At 44.9% G+C, this 16895-nt stretch overlaps 2 protein-coding genes across 2 annotated transcripts in view; one reads left to right on the top strand and one right to left on the bottom strand.

Moving 5' to 3' along the window:
• The window catches only part of LRRC41 (leucine rich repeat containing 41), an 18351-nt gene extending 4715 nt beyond the window's left edge, over positions 1-13636 (top strand). The window contains exons 3-10 of the mRNA XM_057709537.1: positions 244-314; positions 6739-7885; positions 10695-10955; positions 11486-11650; positions 11748-11846; positions 12393-12515; positions 12740-12815; positions 12931-13636. Of these exons, the coding sequence (XP_057565520.1) occupies positions 244-314; positions 6739-7885; positions 10695-10955; positions 11486-11650; positions 11748-11846; positions 12393-12515; positions 12740-12815; positions 12931-13150 (2162 nt within the window). The 3' untranslated portion in view covers positions 13151-13636. The remainder of the gene's footprint in view (positions 1-243; positions 315-6738; positions 7886-10694; positions 10956-11485; positions 11651-11747; positions 11847-12392; positions 12516-12739; positions 12816-12930) is intronic.
• The window catches only part of RAD54L (RAD54 like), a 25022-nt gene continuing 21746 nt past the window's right edge, over positions 13620-16895 (bottom strand). The window contains exons 17-18 of the mRNA XM_057709548.1: positions 14062-14225; positions 13620-13965 (exon numbers count right to left, since the gene is read on the bottom strand). Of these exons, the coding sequence (XP_057565531.1) occupies positions 13755-13965; positions 14062-14225 (375 nt within the window). The 3' untranslated portion in view covers positions 13620-13754. The remainder of the gene's footprint in view (positions 13966-14061; positions 14226-16895) is intronic.

Below are 16895 nucleotides of genomic sequence, written 5' to 3'. Positions count from 1 at the left end.
ATTCACTACATTTTATAGATAAGGAACCTGAGGTACAGAAAAATTGAGTAACTTGCCCAGGGTCACACAGCTAGACTGCAGTTTGCAGATATTTAAACCCAGGCAGTCTGTCTTTAGAACCATTGCTCTTTACCACTCTGTCATATTGCTCCTGTGAACCTAGAAAAGGACATTAAAAGGATGATGTACTTTGCTCATGGAGACCAAGGAACAGCCAAGTAAACATGATACTTCTCTCTACAGGCCTCTCCACTCAGGCCATTTGGCGCCGCCTATGGGATGAGCTAATGAAGACAAGGCCTTCCAGTTTGGAAGTAAGTTAAGGCACCAGGTAGAACTCTGGCCTGACTTTGCACAGTAAAAGCAGGAATAGCACACAAACACAAGCTGGGTACTGGTAAAGTGCAGGGGCAGGCATGGAATGAATTTGGGAAGAGGGCTCCGATGGCTTTTCACAAAGTTCTTTCCCATTTGACATTTGTCACTGACTTGCTTGCTCACCATGTTTGCAGGTAACACAAAAAACAGGGAAAGGTAGTGATTACAGTGGATGGCAGAACCTGGATTCAGGTCTTGACAGGGCTGGAGCAGTGGTCAAACCTAACAAGATGGGTTAATCAACTCTCCACTTGAGTCTAAAAAATTCCAATTGCATGACCTCAGGGTAGTGGGTTGAGGGGTCTGGCTTAGCAGCAGCTAGTATAAAAAAGATTAAGGGGGTTTAGTCTACAATGTGCTGAAGCTACTCATATAATGACTGTATCCTGAGCTGTGTGAACTAATGTAACTATCATGTAGACTGAAGGACAAAGGGGATGATAGACCTGCTTGACTCTGCAGTGGTCAGGCTATCCCTGGAGTATGGAGAAAGAAGTCAAAGCCACATCATGTGAGTCACATTTGGAAGACTGGAGATATTTTTCCTGAAAAAGAGAAGACTTGGGGAACGTGAACTGTCTTGAAATATTTGAAAGAGGGATTAATAGACTTGCTCTGGGTGGAAGCTAAAGGAGGATAAATTTTTGCTAAACTGTAGAATTTTTAAACTCTGAGCTTATTGGTGATGAAACAGATTAATTCCAGAGATAGTAAGCTTCCCATCACTAAGTGTTTAATAGAATCTGGATAACCACCTGACACAAGGGTATTGTTATCAATAGAAGAAATTCAGCATTGTTGGAGATGCTGGACAAGATGACTTTTAGGGCTCCTGTTAGCCCTGAGATTCTATTATTCATTGGTTCATATATAACTCACTGGAGCTCTCATTTAAGCAGAATTTCTTTTGCTGCTCCATAGTTAGGTGACAGGACAGACTGAGTTCAACAAACATTTACTCAAATTTACCACATACCACATCTTATGCTAAATGTCAGAGGTACAGACACAGTCCCTAATCTTGAGGAACTATCAGTTTAGTGGGGAAATCTGCAAACAAATACATTATGTATGGTAGGGCAAGTGATATGATCAAATGTAGCAAGGAGGTTGAAGGAAAAGGGAGTTAGAAAATCTTTCCTAGGAAGTAGTATTTGAACTGGGCTTTATATGGTGGATGAGGCCAAATGATAAGAGAACAAGCTCTTATCAGGAATTGGAGATCTATTTTGGGGGGATACACTAGGTTCATTAATATTCAGCTCCATATCCTTCAGCTTTTCCACTTCCAGATCTAGATGCAAACCCTGGAGTTCAACATAATGACATTGAGGCCCAACAAAATTATCAGGCATTGTGTACAGGAGTTAGGCCTTATGGGGAAGAGCAGTGGACACAAGAATGTTAAAAAACGGCAACAGCTTCCTGCAACCTTTAAAGAAACATGAGATTCACTTTGACACAGTGTCTCCCAAGTAGTATGGTTGACTAGCAGGTGATGGCGATTGTAATATCTTTCTCTTTCAGAAAGTTTTTTCCACCATTATCTCAAGCTTCTTGGAAAGGAATGTCTGTTTGTTATCTGTTTCCTTGTCTCAGAGTATTTCAGGATATTTAGAAAGCCCCAGGCCCAGTGACCTAACAGTCACCTACACAGAGTTCCTGAATTGGAGCATATCCATTCCAGAGGGTGTCTTCTTCCACTTCCCACTTTTGCATAACATTAACCTTCACTTCATTCATAATTCAAAGTTATTGGTGACTATTCAGTTCCAGGCACTATGCTAGGTTCTAGGTATACAGTGGTGAGCAAGATAGACATAGCTCTCGATTGCTTATAAAGCAATAGTATTTCAGACTGTGTAGTACTAGTGTATGTGTGTATTAAGAGATTTGCAGAATAAAGTAGATATTCTGGAGATAAAGCAATGGAGAAATGAAGGATTATTCAATAAATGGTTCTCTAGTAATTGGTTAACCATTTGGAAAAAAATAAAGTTAGAGCCTCACTTTACAATATACTCAATTTCTATATGGATTAAAGATTACATTGTAAAAAGTAAAAGCACACAACAATTTTTAAAAAGAATAAAGGTGACTGGTTACCTAATCTCAGGGTAGAGAGCGCTAGTAAATGGGCAGAACCAAAAAAGAAAATATGGACACATTTGGCCACATAAAATGCCAACACTATAAACACAGCTTAAAAGGTACATAAATTAGGAATGTTTGCAACAATATTTGCAAAATAAAAGGACACAGAGGATAAGACGTAGGTGAACAGTAGAATAAAATGAATAAAGATTTGGACAAGTCTCAAAATATACAAAAATCTCCAATAAAGTAAAAAATGTTTAATCTCAATAATAAAAAAAAATGGGGAAGTAAAATTATACCTCAAATTAGTGAAGTCTTGTTTTAATTTGGTCTTGTTTTAAAAGGTAATTCCAGGGATGGGTAGAACTTGCATTTTAATATGCTGTTGGTGGAAGCAGAAATGTTGCAACTTTCTTGGTGGGCAATCTGGTGATAATTGTCAGGAGTCTTTAAAGTACTCAAATTCTTCAACTAGAAATTTTAAGCAGTATATATCTTATGGTATATAAAAATTGAGATACTCATGAAGATTTATTTCCAGATGTTCATTACAGCAAAGTTTAATATAAAAAGCTAGAAACAATTTAAGTATTCAATAACATAGAAATTATTAAATATAGTACATCCATATTTTCAAAATATTAATAAAGTCATTTTAAAAATATTTAAGTACGTGGTGGTAAAAATGTTTAATGATGTGGTGGTATAACGTTTTTAAAAAAAAGCCCAGCATTTGAAACTGTTCAGAATTGTCTCAGTGTTATAAACACAAATACCTATAACTTGTCACATATACGTATACATATATACTCCAAAAAGTTGGTTGACACATGATTTTTTATTTGCTTCCTTATAGTTCCATAAACAATATTTCTGTTATCAGAAAAACAGTGGATATATAGCTTATGAGCATTTGCAGGCTCTAACAGTTTAGTACAAGAAAATATTTAGCTCTCCCTAGTTTGTGCACACTTCTTCCTTCCCAACAAGTACCTGAGCTGCCAGCCCATTGTGGATGGGCCAAGGATTGATTGTGTTGGTAAGCAAATGTTATTTCACCTCTTTGGTGGTGCCTTACCTCCCCCACTCTCACCCAAAAGAAAGTATTTAAATCACTTTGTATTGTCTGAGCTTTAGTGTACGAGTCCACAAAATGAGTGGCTTGGACTAGATCTCTCAGGTATTTTTCAGCTTTGAAGTTTTAGCATAGAATCTTCTGCAAGGTGGTGATGGAATAAAATGAATTGCTATCTGCTTATGCGTTAATTCATGAGAAAGAAGCCATTGAGATACCTGCCAACTGATTTTACATACTCATTTAATTTTCACAACAATTCTGTCATGTAGGTATAATTATCTTCCTCAGTTTATAGATGATGAAACTGAGGCAGAAAGAGAAAAATGACTTACCTAAGGTTACAGTTCATGAATGGCAGACCTGGGAATCAAGTTGAGTCAGTCTGGCTCTGGAGTACATGCTCTTAATCACTATGTCATGCTGCTTTCACTGGTTATCACAGGTTGGGATATTCCAATTTCTCCTGTTGTCTTCGTAAGCCAATAAAATGTCTGAAAACCCCAGTTATTTAGTTATCTAAAGTTCATATTGCACACGCCTTATTGTCGGAAACAGCCACAAGATCTTGGTTCGTGTTCACATCTTTGTCCATATTTTAGGCCCAGATCTCATAGTAACCATCTGTTTCACCTGTGAAGTTGAAGCCTTGCTAGGGTTACCTGCAAGTATTCTTCAAGGCTGTGTGGACCAGCAAATGTGTGAAAAAAGTGCTAGAGTGAGGCAGGATTGAAGGATTCAGGAATACCCTCTTTGCTTCCACTTAAGGCTGAATAGAGATTTGGTTGCCCGGTATTTTTCCCTGCTCTCCTCAGGCCCCCACACTACTGCTGGAGGGGCCTTTCTCGCTTCTTGCTGCCATGCAGTTAGCTCAAACATGAAGTCATTCCTAATTATTACCACAGTAGAGTCTTGGGGAATAGCTAGGGCAAAGGGATGACACTTTTGCCTGAGAAGAGGGGCCCAGCTCCTATCAAGAACCTCATATAAACTGAGGGTCAATCTGCTATTAGGGAATGCATGGAGGCAGGGTAGATACCAAAGGAAGTCTTATTTCTAGCCTTGGGCAACCTCAGGCCCCCATTACCTTTGCTTCAGGCTGAATAAGCACCCTGCTTAACAGGCTCTGCCTCCATCAAGTCCATTTCCCATTTCCCATGTGGGGTAATTATCATCATTAACAGCAGCAGAAGTTACATTTTGTATTTTACAGTGTACAGAGTGCTTTAAACTTGCACTGTCTCATCTGATCTTCACAACAAACCTGTGAAGCAGATGATATTATCCACATTTTACAGATGAAGAAAGAGGTTCAAAGAGGTCCAGAGTACAGTGGCAGAGCTGGCACTTTTATCAAAGTCATCAGATTTTCTATGCACCTTGAGAGAATGGGGACTTAAAGAAGTATCAGTATTTGTCTCAGTGTGTCCTTTTGGGGTAGGTAGCAGTAATTCCTAATCTCTAATGTATACATTAGAATCATCTGGGAGAGGTTTAAAAAATAAAGATGCACGGACCTTCCCTCAGATGTAACAACATAATCACCAAGTCTGCATACCTGGCATATGAATTTGGGGAAAAAGCTCCACAGTAAATTCTGATGTATACCAAAGGCTAAAAATCACTTGTGTTCAGAGTTCTAAATGTATTGGAATAGGCTGATGAAATCTTATATCCATCAAAGCAAAGTATTGCCTTGGAGAAAACTAAGACTTGGTCCCTCTCCAGGAATTTCTAATCTGGTTGGGATGAGACATGTACACGGCAGAGAGACTCAACACCATGAGACATAACTACCACTGAATAAGACCTGAGTAGTCAAGAGTATCAGAGTTCCCAAGAGAGGTAGGGGGAGGGGTAGAAAGGGGGACAGACAGACAGTCAATGAGACTAACAGCCTCAGGGAGAAACCAACAGCCTAGAAGAGCAAAATGTTGGAAGGTCATTTCAGGAAGTCTCTTTGATCCAGCAATGGAGAGTATTTCTGGCAGATGTAGGAAAGGACAAAGAAGACAGGTTTGGGTCAGTGAGGTGACCAATTTAGCCAGAGCAGAGCATTCATGAGGGAGATGTGGGAGATAAAGCTTCTTACGTAGGCAGAGGCCATACTGTGAGAGCTTTCCCTGCCAGGCTGAGGAACTGCAAATGTGCTGCAGCCCTGACCCCCTAGGTAGTGGGGAGACAGTGGGGGTTTTAAAGGAGAATGATGTAATCAGAGGTTTTTTTTTTTTTTCCTCTTAATACAAAGATGAATCCAGTGGACTTGTGCAAAAGTTTGGGAAGGGGAACAAGGAATTAGGAAGCTAATGAAGTAGCCAGGTGTTAGGTGATAAGGGTCTGAACAAAGGTGGTAGTGTTAAGAATGGAAAGTTAGGATCAGGTTATAAAAACAAACATGGAAGAATTTACAGGATTGAGTGTTTCACTGGAGAGGCACTACAACAAAACAGTCTCTGGAACCAAATTTCCTGGGTTCTTTTTTTTTTTTTTTTTGCCACATCACTCAGCTCGTGGGATCTTAGTTCCTGGACCAGGGATCAAACCCAGGCCCTCCGCAGTGAGAGCTCAGAGTCCTAACCAGTGGCCTGCCAGGGAATTCCCTCCTGGGTTCAAATCTTAATCCTACCACTTAATTGTGTAACCACAGGAAATAACATTTGTGCCTTGGTTTTCTTTTTTTATTTGTTTATTGGCTGCATTGGGTCTTTGTTGCTGCACACAGCCTTTCTCTAGTTTTGGCGAGTGGGGTCTACTATTCATTGTAGTGCGTGGGCTCCTCATTGCGGTGGCTTCTCTTGTTGTGGAGCACGGGCTCTAGGCGCGTGGGCTTCAATAGTTGCAGCTCACGGGCTCTAGAGCACAGGCTCAATAGTTGTGGGACACGGGCTTAGTTGCTTCGCAGCATGTGGGATCTTCCCAGAGCAGGGCTCGAACGCGGGTCCCTTGCATTGGCAGGCGGATTCTTAACCACTGCGCCACCTAGGAAGTCCCCTGTGCCTTGGTTTTCTTACCTGTAAAATGGATCTAATAGTAATATATACCTCAAAGGTGTGAGGACTAAATGAATTTGCATACACTATTTAGAACGTTACCTGGCTTAGTAAATAGCTAGCTATTGGAAGGAAGGAAACTGGGTTCCATGGGTAGCACCTAGTATCACAGCTGTCTGGAATGTTCTCTGCTTTCAGAGCGTGACCTGTTGGCGAGCCAAGTTTATGGAGGCCTTTTTTTCCCATGTTCTACGTGGGACCATTGATGTGTCTTCTGACAGGCGTCTTTGTGACCAGCGCTTCTCACCTCTCCTGCATAGCTCCCGCCACGTCCGGCAGCTTACCATCTGCAACATGCTGCAGGGTGCCACTGAGCTGGTGGCTGAGCCCAACCGCAGGGTTCTGGAGACCCTAGCCAGTTCCCTGCACACCCTCAAGTTCCGCCACCTGCTGTTCTCTGATGTGGCTGCTCAGCAGTCACTTCGGCAGCTGTTGCATCAGCTTATTCACCACGGGGCTGTCAGCCAGGTGTCGCTGTACTCCTGGCCTGTGCCTGAGTCAGCCCTTTTCATTCTTATCCTCACCATGAGTGCTGGCTTCTGGCAGCCAGGCCCTGGTGGCCCACCCTGCCGCCTCTGTGGAGAGGCCTCCCGAGGCCGGGCCCCATCCCGAGATGAAGGGTCCCTCTTGCTCGGTTCACGCCGGCCTCGCCGGGATGCTGCTGAGCGATGTGCTGCAGCCCTGATGGCCTCCCGGAGGAAGAGTGAAGCCAAGCAGACGGCCAGAGCCGCACCTGCCCCTCGGGTAACACGCCGGAGCACACAGGAGAGCCTGACAGCAGGCGGGACAGACCCTAAGAGGGAGCCGCTCCCTCCAGCCACTTTCCATGAGGTTCCTGGCACCAAACGCCCACCCTCTGCTCCAGCCACCACCTCCTCTGCCTCTGCTTCCTCTTCTTCCACATCCTCATCTAAACGGGCTCCAGCTAGCTCAACCCCACAGCCTAAGCCCCTAAAGCGTTTTAAGCGAGCTGCAGGGAAGAAGGGTGCTCGCACCCGCCAGGGGTCTGGTGCCGAATCTGAAGACCTGTATGACTTTGTTTTCATTGTGGCGGGTGAGAAAGAGGATGGGGAAGAGATGGAGATCGGGGAAGTGGCTTGTGGAGCTTTGGATGGATCAGATCCCAGCTGCCTGGGGCTTCCAGCACTGGAGGCCTCCCAAAGATTCCGCAGCATTTCCACCTTGGAGCTCTTCACAGTTCCACTCTCCACAGAGGCGGCTTTGACACTGTGCCACCTGCTGAGCTCCTGGGTGTCTCTGGAGAGCCTCACACTCTCCTATAATGGTGAGTGCCCTGGAGGGGCAAGGGTTGGGTCTCCCAGCAGCACCAGCTGTGTGCTCAATCCTGTGGAGGGGAATAGGGGGTATGATCAGGAGGCTGGAGATGTGGCCCTACCCGCCTCACAGGGAGGCAGAAGGCACACACATGAAATAGTGGCAGACTGTCAGTGCTAGAGAAGACGAACATAAAGGTCTACAGGCTTGATCTAGTTGGAAGCAGGGGTTCCTGAGGGGCAGTGAGAATCTGAGAGTAAGTCTACTTCAGATATGGTAGGCAAACCAAGGGCAGGTGGGAGAGTATAGTGTATACAGGCCTAACCAGGGCTGAGGTTGGATGTCACCAGTCATATCAAAGCAGCTATAAAAAAGGTGTGGGACACCTTTTAAAAAAAAAAATCAGACCATCAACCTGCAAAATAGTCCTCAGTTCTTTCCCACTTGCTTGTGCCCAGGTCGCCAAACTTCATTTCTGGCTAAATCCAGCAATCTGCCTAGGTTGAACACTGTTAGAGAAAGTTACACAACTGCACATTGGTGCTACTATATACATTGATGGTCCTCAACCTCACATGAACCCTATCTGCAAAGTCAGCTCCATTCCTGCTCTACCACTTCCAAACCCTTCCTTCTCCTTTCTCAGCAGATGACCTCACCTACTTCACAGAGAAAATAGAAGCATCACATATGAACTCCTTCAGGTTGTTAACCAACCTATAAATTCCTACATCTGCACTCTTCCTTTCCTCCATCACAATGGGAGAAACGGCTGTCCCATCTAAGGTTAACTCCTCTGCCTTTGCTCTGGATCCATACCCTCTTACCTCCTTAGGAAAGCTTACTTTTCAAATAACTTAATAAGAGCTAACTTTTATATACTACCTACTATGTGTCTGGCATATTTTAAATATTCTTTGCCCAGGATAAGTCAGTAAATTGTAGAGCTAGAATTCAAACCCAGGTAACCTGGCTCCAGAACTCATGCTTATAAACCACTACTTAATGCTGCTTCGCTTCTCTCAATCAGGTATCCACCAAAAACTACCACACCACCTCTATTCCATTTATTAACTACTGTCCTATTCTCTGTGCCCTTCATGGACAACCTTAAGAGTCATCTGTGCTCTCTTCTCTCATAGCCACTCCAGCCTTGCTTATACCCCCTCTACTGCATTGAGGACCTAGGGGTGACCAAGGTCATCCTTGCTTCTAAGTCCAATATATACTTTTCAGTCCTCATATCTTGGCAGCATCTGTTATTAAGTATTGTCTTCTTCATGAAGCAGTCTCATTTCTACCACCTCAAAACTTTGATTTTTTTTTCTCCTTTTCTGGATGTTACTTATCTCTTAATGTTCAGAGTTCCTCAAAGCTCTCCCACTTTAAACATGCTTCCTGGACTTCGTTTCAAAGGCCAGCTATGCTGAAGACACCCCCATTTTATGACATTAGCCCAGATCTTTCTGCTAAACTCCAGACCTATTTATCCATCTGACAACTAGATACCACAGGATTCGTAAACCACACTCCCCAACCTGAACGCATCTTCTTCCTTCTAAACTGACCTTTCTTCTGTTCTCAGTGACATCATAGATGATTCAGTTGCTCAAAAGAAACTTGGATTCTCTTACTCCACATATATTTGGTTACCAGGTTGTATCTTTACAGTCTGATTCATTTATTTATCTCCGCACCCTTAATTCAGATTACCATTACTTCTCACCTGGATTCATCATTTCAGCAGTTTTTCCTGACTCCATACTCACCATACAGCTCATTGTTTACACCACAACCCAGGCATTTTCAGAAGTGCAAATCCATCATTCAATCATCTAAAAATTCAATGACTTCTTGTCACCATACTTCTTAGTTTTACTTACAAGGTCATTCATGTTCTCACCCTGCTAACCTCTATAGTTGAATCTTGAAGAGTTCCCTCCTGTATACTTTACACACCAGCCACATTTGAGTATTTTTCAGTTCTTGGAACCTACCACATTTGCCTTCAGGTCTTGTATATAACAAGTTCACTCTGCCAGCCACTCTTCCTCCCTTTAGCCTCTTTTGTTTTTTTTGGACTCAGCTGGAAAGTCTTTACTGATGTAAGCTAGACTGGGTGTTAAGTACCCATCCTTTTATTTCCTCAGTAGTCTACTTCCTCACTTCCTATACGTGCTTTTGTTATCAGGCTGTATAGGCAGGAACAAGATTTGATGCTCATGAAATATCTAGCAAAAAAACCTGTTTACCAGGTGCTTACTATGGGTAACATTTAGCTGAATGAATGAATCAACAGGAGGCTGCTCAGTCCAAGGAGAGAGAAAGGTGTGGCTTCCCAGGAATTATTTGCTTTGTGGCATTAAGCAACTGCCCTAACTTTTTTGGGTCCTACTTCCTTCTGTGGGATGTGGTTATCACTTTCTGCCAACGAATCTTTTAAGCTATTCCTTGTTGGATCACTGTCACTCTCCTGCTTAGTTTTTAGATGTTCCCCATGACCTACAGGAAAAGTCCAGAGATGTCTGCTGCTGTCTGGGCCCACCGTTCAGCTAGCAGCCACATGCTGCCCCACCACATCCTATCTTCTGTTTTGTGACTCTGCCCTGACTGATGCTTGAGGGCATGGCCCAGTAGAGTAGACATCAGTAAGCTGGTTACCTGAGGAAAAAGACAATGGATGAATAGTTGAGAATGATTTAAAATAATCTGATTCAAAGCTCAGATTTGGTAGTTATCAACAGAAATATTTGGAGTTGTCTCTGAATGCTACCCCTGCTGAAATTCCCATGACTGACCCAATCTCTTTCCTGCCATAGGCCTGGGCTCTAATATTTTCCGCCTGCTGGACAGCTTGCGGGCCCTGTCAAGCCAGGCTGGATGCCGCCTCCGTGCCCTGCATCTCAGTGACCTGTTCTCACCACTGCCCATCCTGGAGCTGACACGTGCCATCGTGCGAGCCCTGCCCCTGCTACGGGTCCTCTCTATTCGTGTCGACCACCCCAGCCAGAGGGACAACCCTGCAGTGCCAGGGAATGCAGGGCCCCCTAACCACATAATTGGGGATGAGGAGATACCAGGTGACGTACTCTGCGCGTGTATGTCTATCTCCACAGAAATGTGCAGATGTATTTGCATGGGGAAGGCAAAAGATCTCTAATCCAGGCCTGTCACTACACATTCCTGGCTTACCTGTAATTTGTTCCCTTTAGAGCCTGCTGTTCTTAAAGATAACCATGGGTTGGATAGCCCAGTAGGGAGTGACTATGGCAGTTCAGTCTCCAGAAAAGGGTCTGAACCAAGAACAGAACTGACCATTAGACTAGATTGGGCCCCGTGCTGTATGTCCCCTTAGTTCCTGCATGTCTCATATTCCATTCTGTGTACTGTATTATATTTGTGTCTGAGTAGTTGTCTTCTTGGATTAAAAGCACAATGAAGGGCAAGGACTAAATCTTATATTAGCATACTGCTTAGCATATAGTAGGCACTCAAGGACAAGCAGATGAATAAATGATTTTTCAGTGAATCCCTTAAGGACAGGCTGGGACCTGCAATGGGAGTGAAGTAGAGATGACCAGCTGGAATCTTCTCTCCCTACCGTATCCAGAAAACTGCCTGGAACAGCTGGAGATGGGATTTCCGCGGGGAGCCCAGCCAGCCCCACTGCTCTGCTCTGTACTGAAGGCCTCAGGTTCTCTGCAACAGCTGTCCCTGGATAGTGCCACCTTTGCCTCTCCCCAAGATTTTGGGCTTGTGTTGCAGACACTCAAAGGTAGGACCCAGCTAGAATGGTAAAGGGAGGAGAATAGAAGGGGACTTTGCATTGTTCTTTGAGAAAGCTAAGGTCCATAACTTTCCCCCCAAACCAGAGTACAACCTAGCCCTGAAGAGGCTGAGCTTCCATGACATGAATCTTGCTGACTGTCAGAGTGAGGTGCTCTTTTTGCTACAGAATCTGACTCTTCAAGGTAAGTTCTTCATCCAAGAACCTGGGGCACCTATGGGTCCTCAATACAGATCTGCTGTCTCACTGAGAGAGCAAGCCACTGTTCTTGGTCTTATGTCCTCAACTATAAAATGATTATAGAACCTGCATCACCTTCCTTCTAAAAGTTCCCCAACTCAACTCTTCCTATACTAAACATGGGAAGTTACTTACTTGGAGAGTACCTCACCCAAGTTTTTCTTACCTTCCAGCAGCTGACAGAAATGATGGTGGTGGGAAGGGATAAATGTGCTGCCAGGGCTCTCCTCATAGACTTGTTGCTAATGCCTACCCAGCACAGAAGGGAGTGAATGGAGCACTGTCCATGCAGAGAACCTCCCCTGTAGGCTCGAACTCTGGTTTGAATCCTGACTTAGTTGCAGCCTTGCTTGGGGTTTTGAACAAATTATTTTCTCTTTCTGGGACTCTATATAAAAATGTTCATACCCCTCGCTAAGGCCCTGGGGCAGGAAGGGTACCACCAGTTCTCATGCTGCTAATCAGAACGTATTCCAATTTCTCTTGACAGAGATTACCTTCTCCTTCTGCCGTCTGTTTGAGAAGCGCCCAGCCCAATTTCTGCCTGAGATGGTTGCTGCTATGAAGGGCAACTCTACACTGAAGGGCCTCCGGCTGCCAGGGAACCGCCTGGGTGGGGGCAGGGCCCTGAGGAGGGAGAGGGGAAAGGAGCCAGTCCTTTGACCCAGAAACTCAGTGGGTGAAGGCATACACCTCTCCACTGGGAAGAGAGGGGTTTGGATATAGTTGTGCTGGGGCTTTAGGAGGATGGGCTTCTCCCCAGCCAGAATTGGGTTGGGAAACCCTTGTTCCCTTTTCTTGGGTAGAGGTGATAAGCATTTCTCTCCTTCTCTCCAGGGAATGCTGGCCTACTGGCCTTGGCAGATGTTTTCTCCGAAGATTCATCCTCCTCTCTGTGTCAGTTGGATATCAGGTATGTGTGGGGGTGGTGGAAGAGGTGAGGTGGCGGGGACAAGGGATGGAGCTGCAGAGACACAGACCAGGGATTAATTGACTCCTGGGTGTCTAATCCTTTTCACCCCTACCAGTTCCAATTGCATCAAGCCAGATGGGCTTCTGGAGTTCGCCAAGCGGCTGGAGCGCTGGGGCCGTGGGGCCTTTGGTCACCTGCGCCTCTTCCAGAACTGGCTGGACCAGGATGCAGTCACAGCCAGGGAAGCCATCCGACGGCTCCGGGCCACCTGCCATGTGGTTAGCGACTCATGGGACTCATCCCAAGCCTTCGCAGATTATGTCAGCACCATGTGATGGGCCCATGCCTCACAGGCCCATGCTCAGTACCATCAGCTTGCAGGGGCTGAGGCATGGGCTGCCCAGAACTCCCAACCACCAATTCTGTCTTTCTCTTTCTGCCACCTTTTTTCTCTTCTTTTCCTTTTTCCCTTGCACTGAGGTCCTGGAAGCCTTGATGGGGCCCAGCAAAGGCATTCCCACAACTGGGTTTAGAGCCTTTGAGCTCCTTACTCAGCACCCTGGGAACCCTGGGCCAGGAGGTTACAGTGATCACCAATCACTGAGGACAGCCCCCAACCCCTTCCCTGCCCCGGGGTTCCTGCTTTCCTTCAAGCAGGTACCCAGGCTTTAGTGAAGTTTAGGAGTGCCCACTACCAGGCCTCTCCTCTACTGGGCTCACCATGCTGCTCCCAGGCCTCAGTCCCTTTCATACCTTTATTCCTTTCTTTTTTTTAACCAAAAAAGCTTTTTTCTTATAAAATAAATTTTGGGCAAACATCACGCAGCCCTTCTTGATGATTTTTCTCTCAGAGAACAGAATTCAAAAATGCCCTATGGGGCAGGGGGCCCCTTTCCCCATCTCCTTCCTCTAACAGCTACACACCAGACCAGCTGGTTATCAGTGGAGGGCCCGCTGCTCCTCATGGGAACGCTGGTGGAAGACGAAGGTGATGGCAGTGGAGGCAGCATCCCAGGCAGCCTGGAGTACCTCATCCTTGAGCCCCCGCTTATCAGTGCTGTGGTTCCACTGAGCCAGATCTGAGGTGCAGTCAGAACCATCAGGGGGTGGCCAGACCTGGTAGTTGTTGACACAGCGGCGGCAGCGCAACCTGGGGGCAGAGGACAGAGCTGTGGTTACTGCGGATCCCATCTCCATGCTGTGTAGGGTGTTCAGAGGTAATGGCCAGCAGGGGGACTCCACCCACCTGTCATGTGTGTCACTGAGGCTAGCCTCATCCAGGGTAAACAGCTCCTTCAACTCGCCTAGAGAGAAGTGCCGCTCCACATCCTGCTCTTCATCCACCACACAGCTGCTCAGTGCCTTCTTGTGGCTCTGACGCTGAAAGATCTTCTCCTCAATGGTTCCTGCCTGGGGGGCGGGGGTAGGGGTGGAGGCGGGGCCTAAGTCACCTCCATAATAGATGGCAGGAAAACCCAGGGGTTGAAACTATAGCCACTCAAGAGAAGGGGCGATGAATGAGAAGTAACTGTCTTGCAGCAATAACTCTGTTGAGCTAAGCCTGTTCTCCCAGTCTATCTTTTGGGAATATGACTTGTGCATGTCTGCCCACCCAGGATATTTTCTGTACCGATGGAGGGTTTCAGGTCCTGGCTAAATTTGTTCAGGGTGGGCTGAGGTTTGTCTGCAGCAGCCATCACCAGACCTCCACAGCAAGTCCAAGTCCCACTCACTCAAATAAATGTCATTTGGGTATCCTATGCCAGGCCCTGTGCTAATACTAGGATACAAAGAAGAATCAGATATGATCCCTATTCTTAAACTCATACACTAGTGGCAGACAGACATAAACTAATTGGTACAATGACAGAAATCTGTATAGGATAGCCAGGGACCCACAAGAGAAATGGCAGAATGGAATAATGTTGAAAAGCTTGAAAGTAAAGATTATCCTTGAGGTGAATCTTGAAAAATGAATAGATGGTTTACAAGGAAAGAGAGAAGAAAAGGCATTCCAGGCATAAGAACAAAATCAATAAGCCTGGCCTACTGGAGGACTGTGAGGAGTTCAGCCTGTCTAGGGGATGGCAGGAGTGTAGTAAGTAAGAGCTGGGACTGAGAAAGTCCCTATTGGAGAAACTTGCATGCATGGCTAAAGAGCTTGGCCTTGTCCTGGAAGTGAAAAGTAAAATCAGAATTTTTGGAAAGCTTATTCTGGAAGTAGCTGTGAAGAATGGGTTATGATAAGACCAAAGGTAAAGAATAAGGAAGCCACTGCAAAATCCAAGTGAGAGATGACTGTGACTTCAGCATGGGATGGAGAGGAAGGTTAGATTAAGGAAATTTTGAGAAGGTGAAATCAACGGTAATTGGAATCTGGTTAGGAGACAGAGAATGGTCCAGTAGGATGATACCCAGATTTGGGTTGGTGGATAACAGAGCCATTAAATGATGAAATTCAGAAGGGGATACTCATAAGACATTCAAGTAGAAATATACAGTAGGTGATGGAAATATGGGTCTAGAACTCAGGTAAGAGATCTGAGCTAAAAAATTAGAGACTTGTCCATATAATGAGTGCATATAATCACAGAGGTAGGAAAACCAGAGTGAAGTTTCCAAAGAGAAAAGAATTTTAAGATTTGTAGCCAACAGTGTCAGGTACAAAGAAGAAAAATCAAGTCTCGTTTCAGCAATTAGGAAGCCAATACATTGAAAGCAGGTTCAGTGGCATAACTGGTGACATGAGTGAGTAGGAGATGAAATGAAGTAAATCTGTAGGCTTTGGAAAAATCAGACAGTGAATGAATGCAAAGTTACTCAAGGTGGTCACTACAATAGGAGAGACAGTTGAGAAACTTTTGTTTTTCAGGTGAGAGCTACTTGACAATGTTTATAAACTTCAGGGGAATAAAGGAGAAATTGATCAACTAAGAAAGGAAAGGATGAGAACGGGGTCTAGCAGAGCTGGAACGATAAGCCTCGAACAGAGAGGAAGGAAATGATTTACCTTTGAGAATGGAAGGGAAGAGCAGGTGTAGAGACTGACAAGAGGAGAGGAAGGTAGGCAAGAGAATTCCAGCTTGGTAGCCTACATTTTCTCTGTGAAGAAGACAAAGTCTCTGCAGAAAGAAGGAAAAACAGGGTTAGGTAGGAAGCTTGAGGCAACTGGTGAAGGCTTGAAGTGGCTGTTGAAGGAAAAGAGATATGGCCCAGCTCAAAATGGAGAATGTGAATTTGTAGTAGTGCCAACCTGTAAATGCAAGTTTTATCTGATGCAGAAGCTAAAGGGGAGAAGAGCTGTAATGATCCACGTGGAGTAGGTATTAGAGGCAGAGTGGCTGAAAGGATGCACAATGAGGATCAGGCTGAACAGAAAGGGAAGTCAAGCCAGAATGAGAGGAGCTGGGCACATGGGGTAACTAGGGACATTAGGTTGAAACAGACATAAGAGGTACAAGAAAGCTAGAAGGACAGGAAATGAGAGCAGAATGATAGATATTAAAGTTCTAGGTACTGTGTAAAGTTTCGGCACTTTTACAAGTTCTAGAATATGGCCTTGGGAATAAAGGGAGTAAAAAATGAGGGGGAGTTAAGAGGTCATTAGAGATGAAGTCAATGAAACATTTCCAGCCAGAGTGCTGGAAAACTGCATGGTCCTTGAAGTCAGCCAGGATGATAGCTGGATTTGGGGAAGAAATGAAGACTGAGCTGGTGTTCAAAGTTACTGATGAATTAGGTAAATAGCAGAAGGTAGATGACTGGAGCAAAGAAGAAAAGAGGGCAGTCAAGACAACATGAGCTTCAAAAGAGGCACTATAGGATGGATGGTCTGAGTGATCACTGAGAACCTGGAGAATGCCAATACCACTTCTTAGCCCCATGGGAAACAGAGTGTGAGGAGATTACAAGGTAAGAGACACAGAAGAAATCAGGTGTAAGAGAAAGCAAGTGTCCTGTAAAAAGGATGAGGCCACAAGGGAGTTTGTTAACTACTGTACAGGCATCCAGAGAGCACAGTAAGAAGGATTTGAGGAACAGGGTAGAAAGAGGGAGAGAAAAGAATAAAGGGTCCAGAGG

Source organism: Hippopotamus amphibius, chromosome 1, assembly GCF_030028045.1.
Source record: "Hippopotamus amphibius kiboko isolate mHipAmp2 chromosome 1, mHipAmp2.hap2, whole genome shotgun sequence".
Classification (NCBI taxonomy): domain Eukaryota; kingdom Metazoa; phylum Chordata; class Mammalia; order Artiodactyla; family Hippopotamidae; genus Hippopotamus; species Hippopotamus amphibius.
This window is presented reverse-complemented; position numbering and strand designations above follow the sequence as displayed.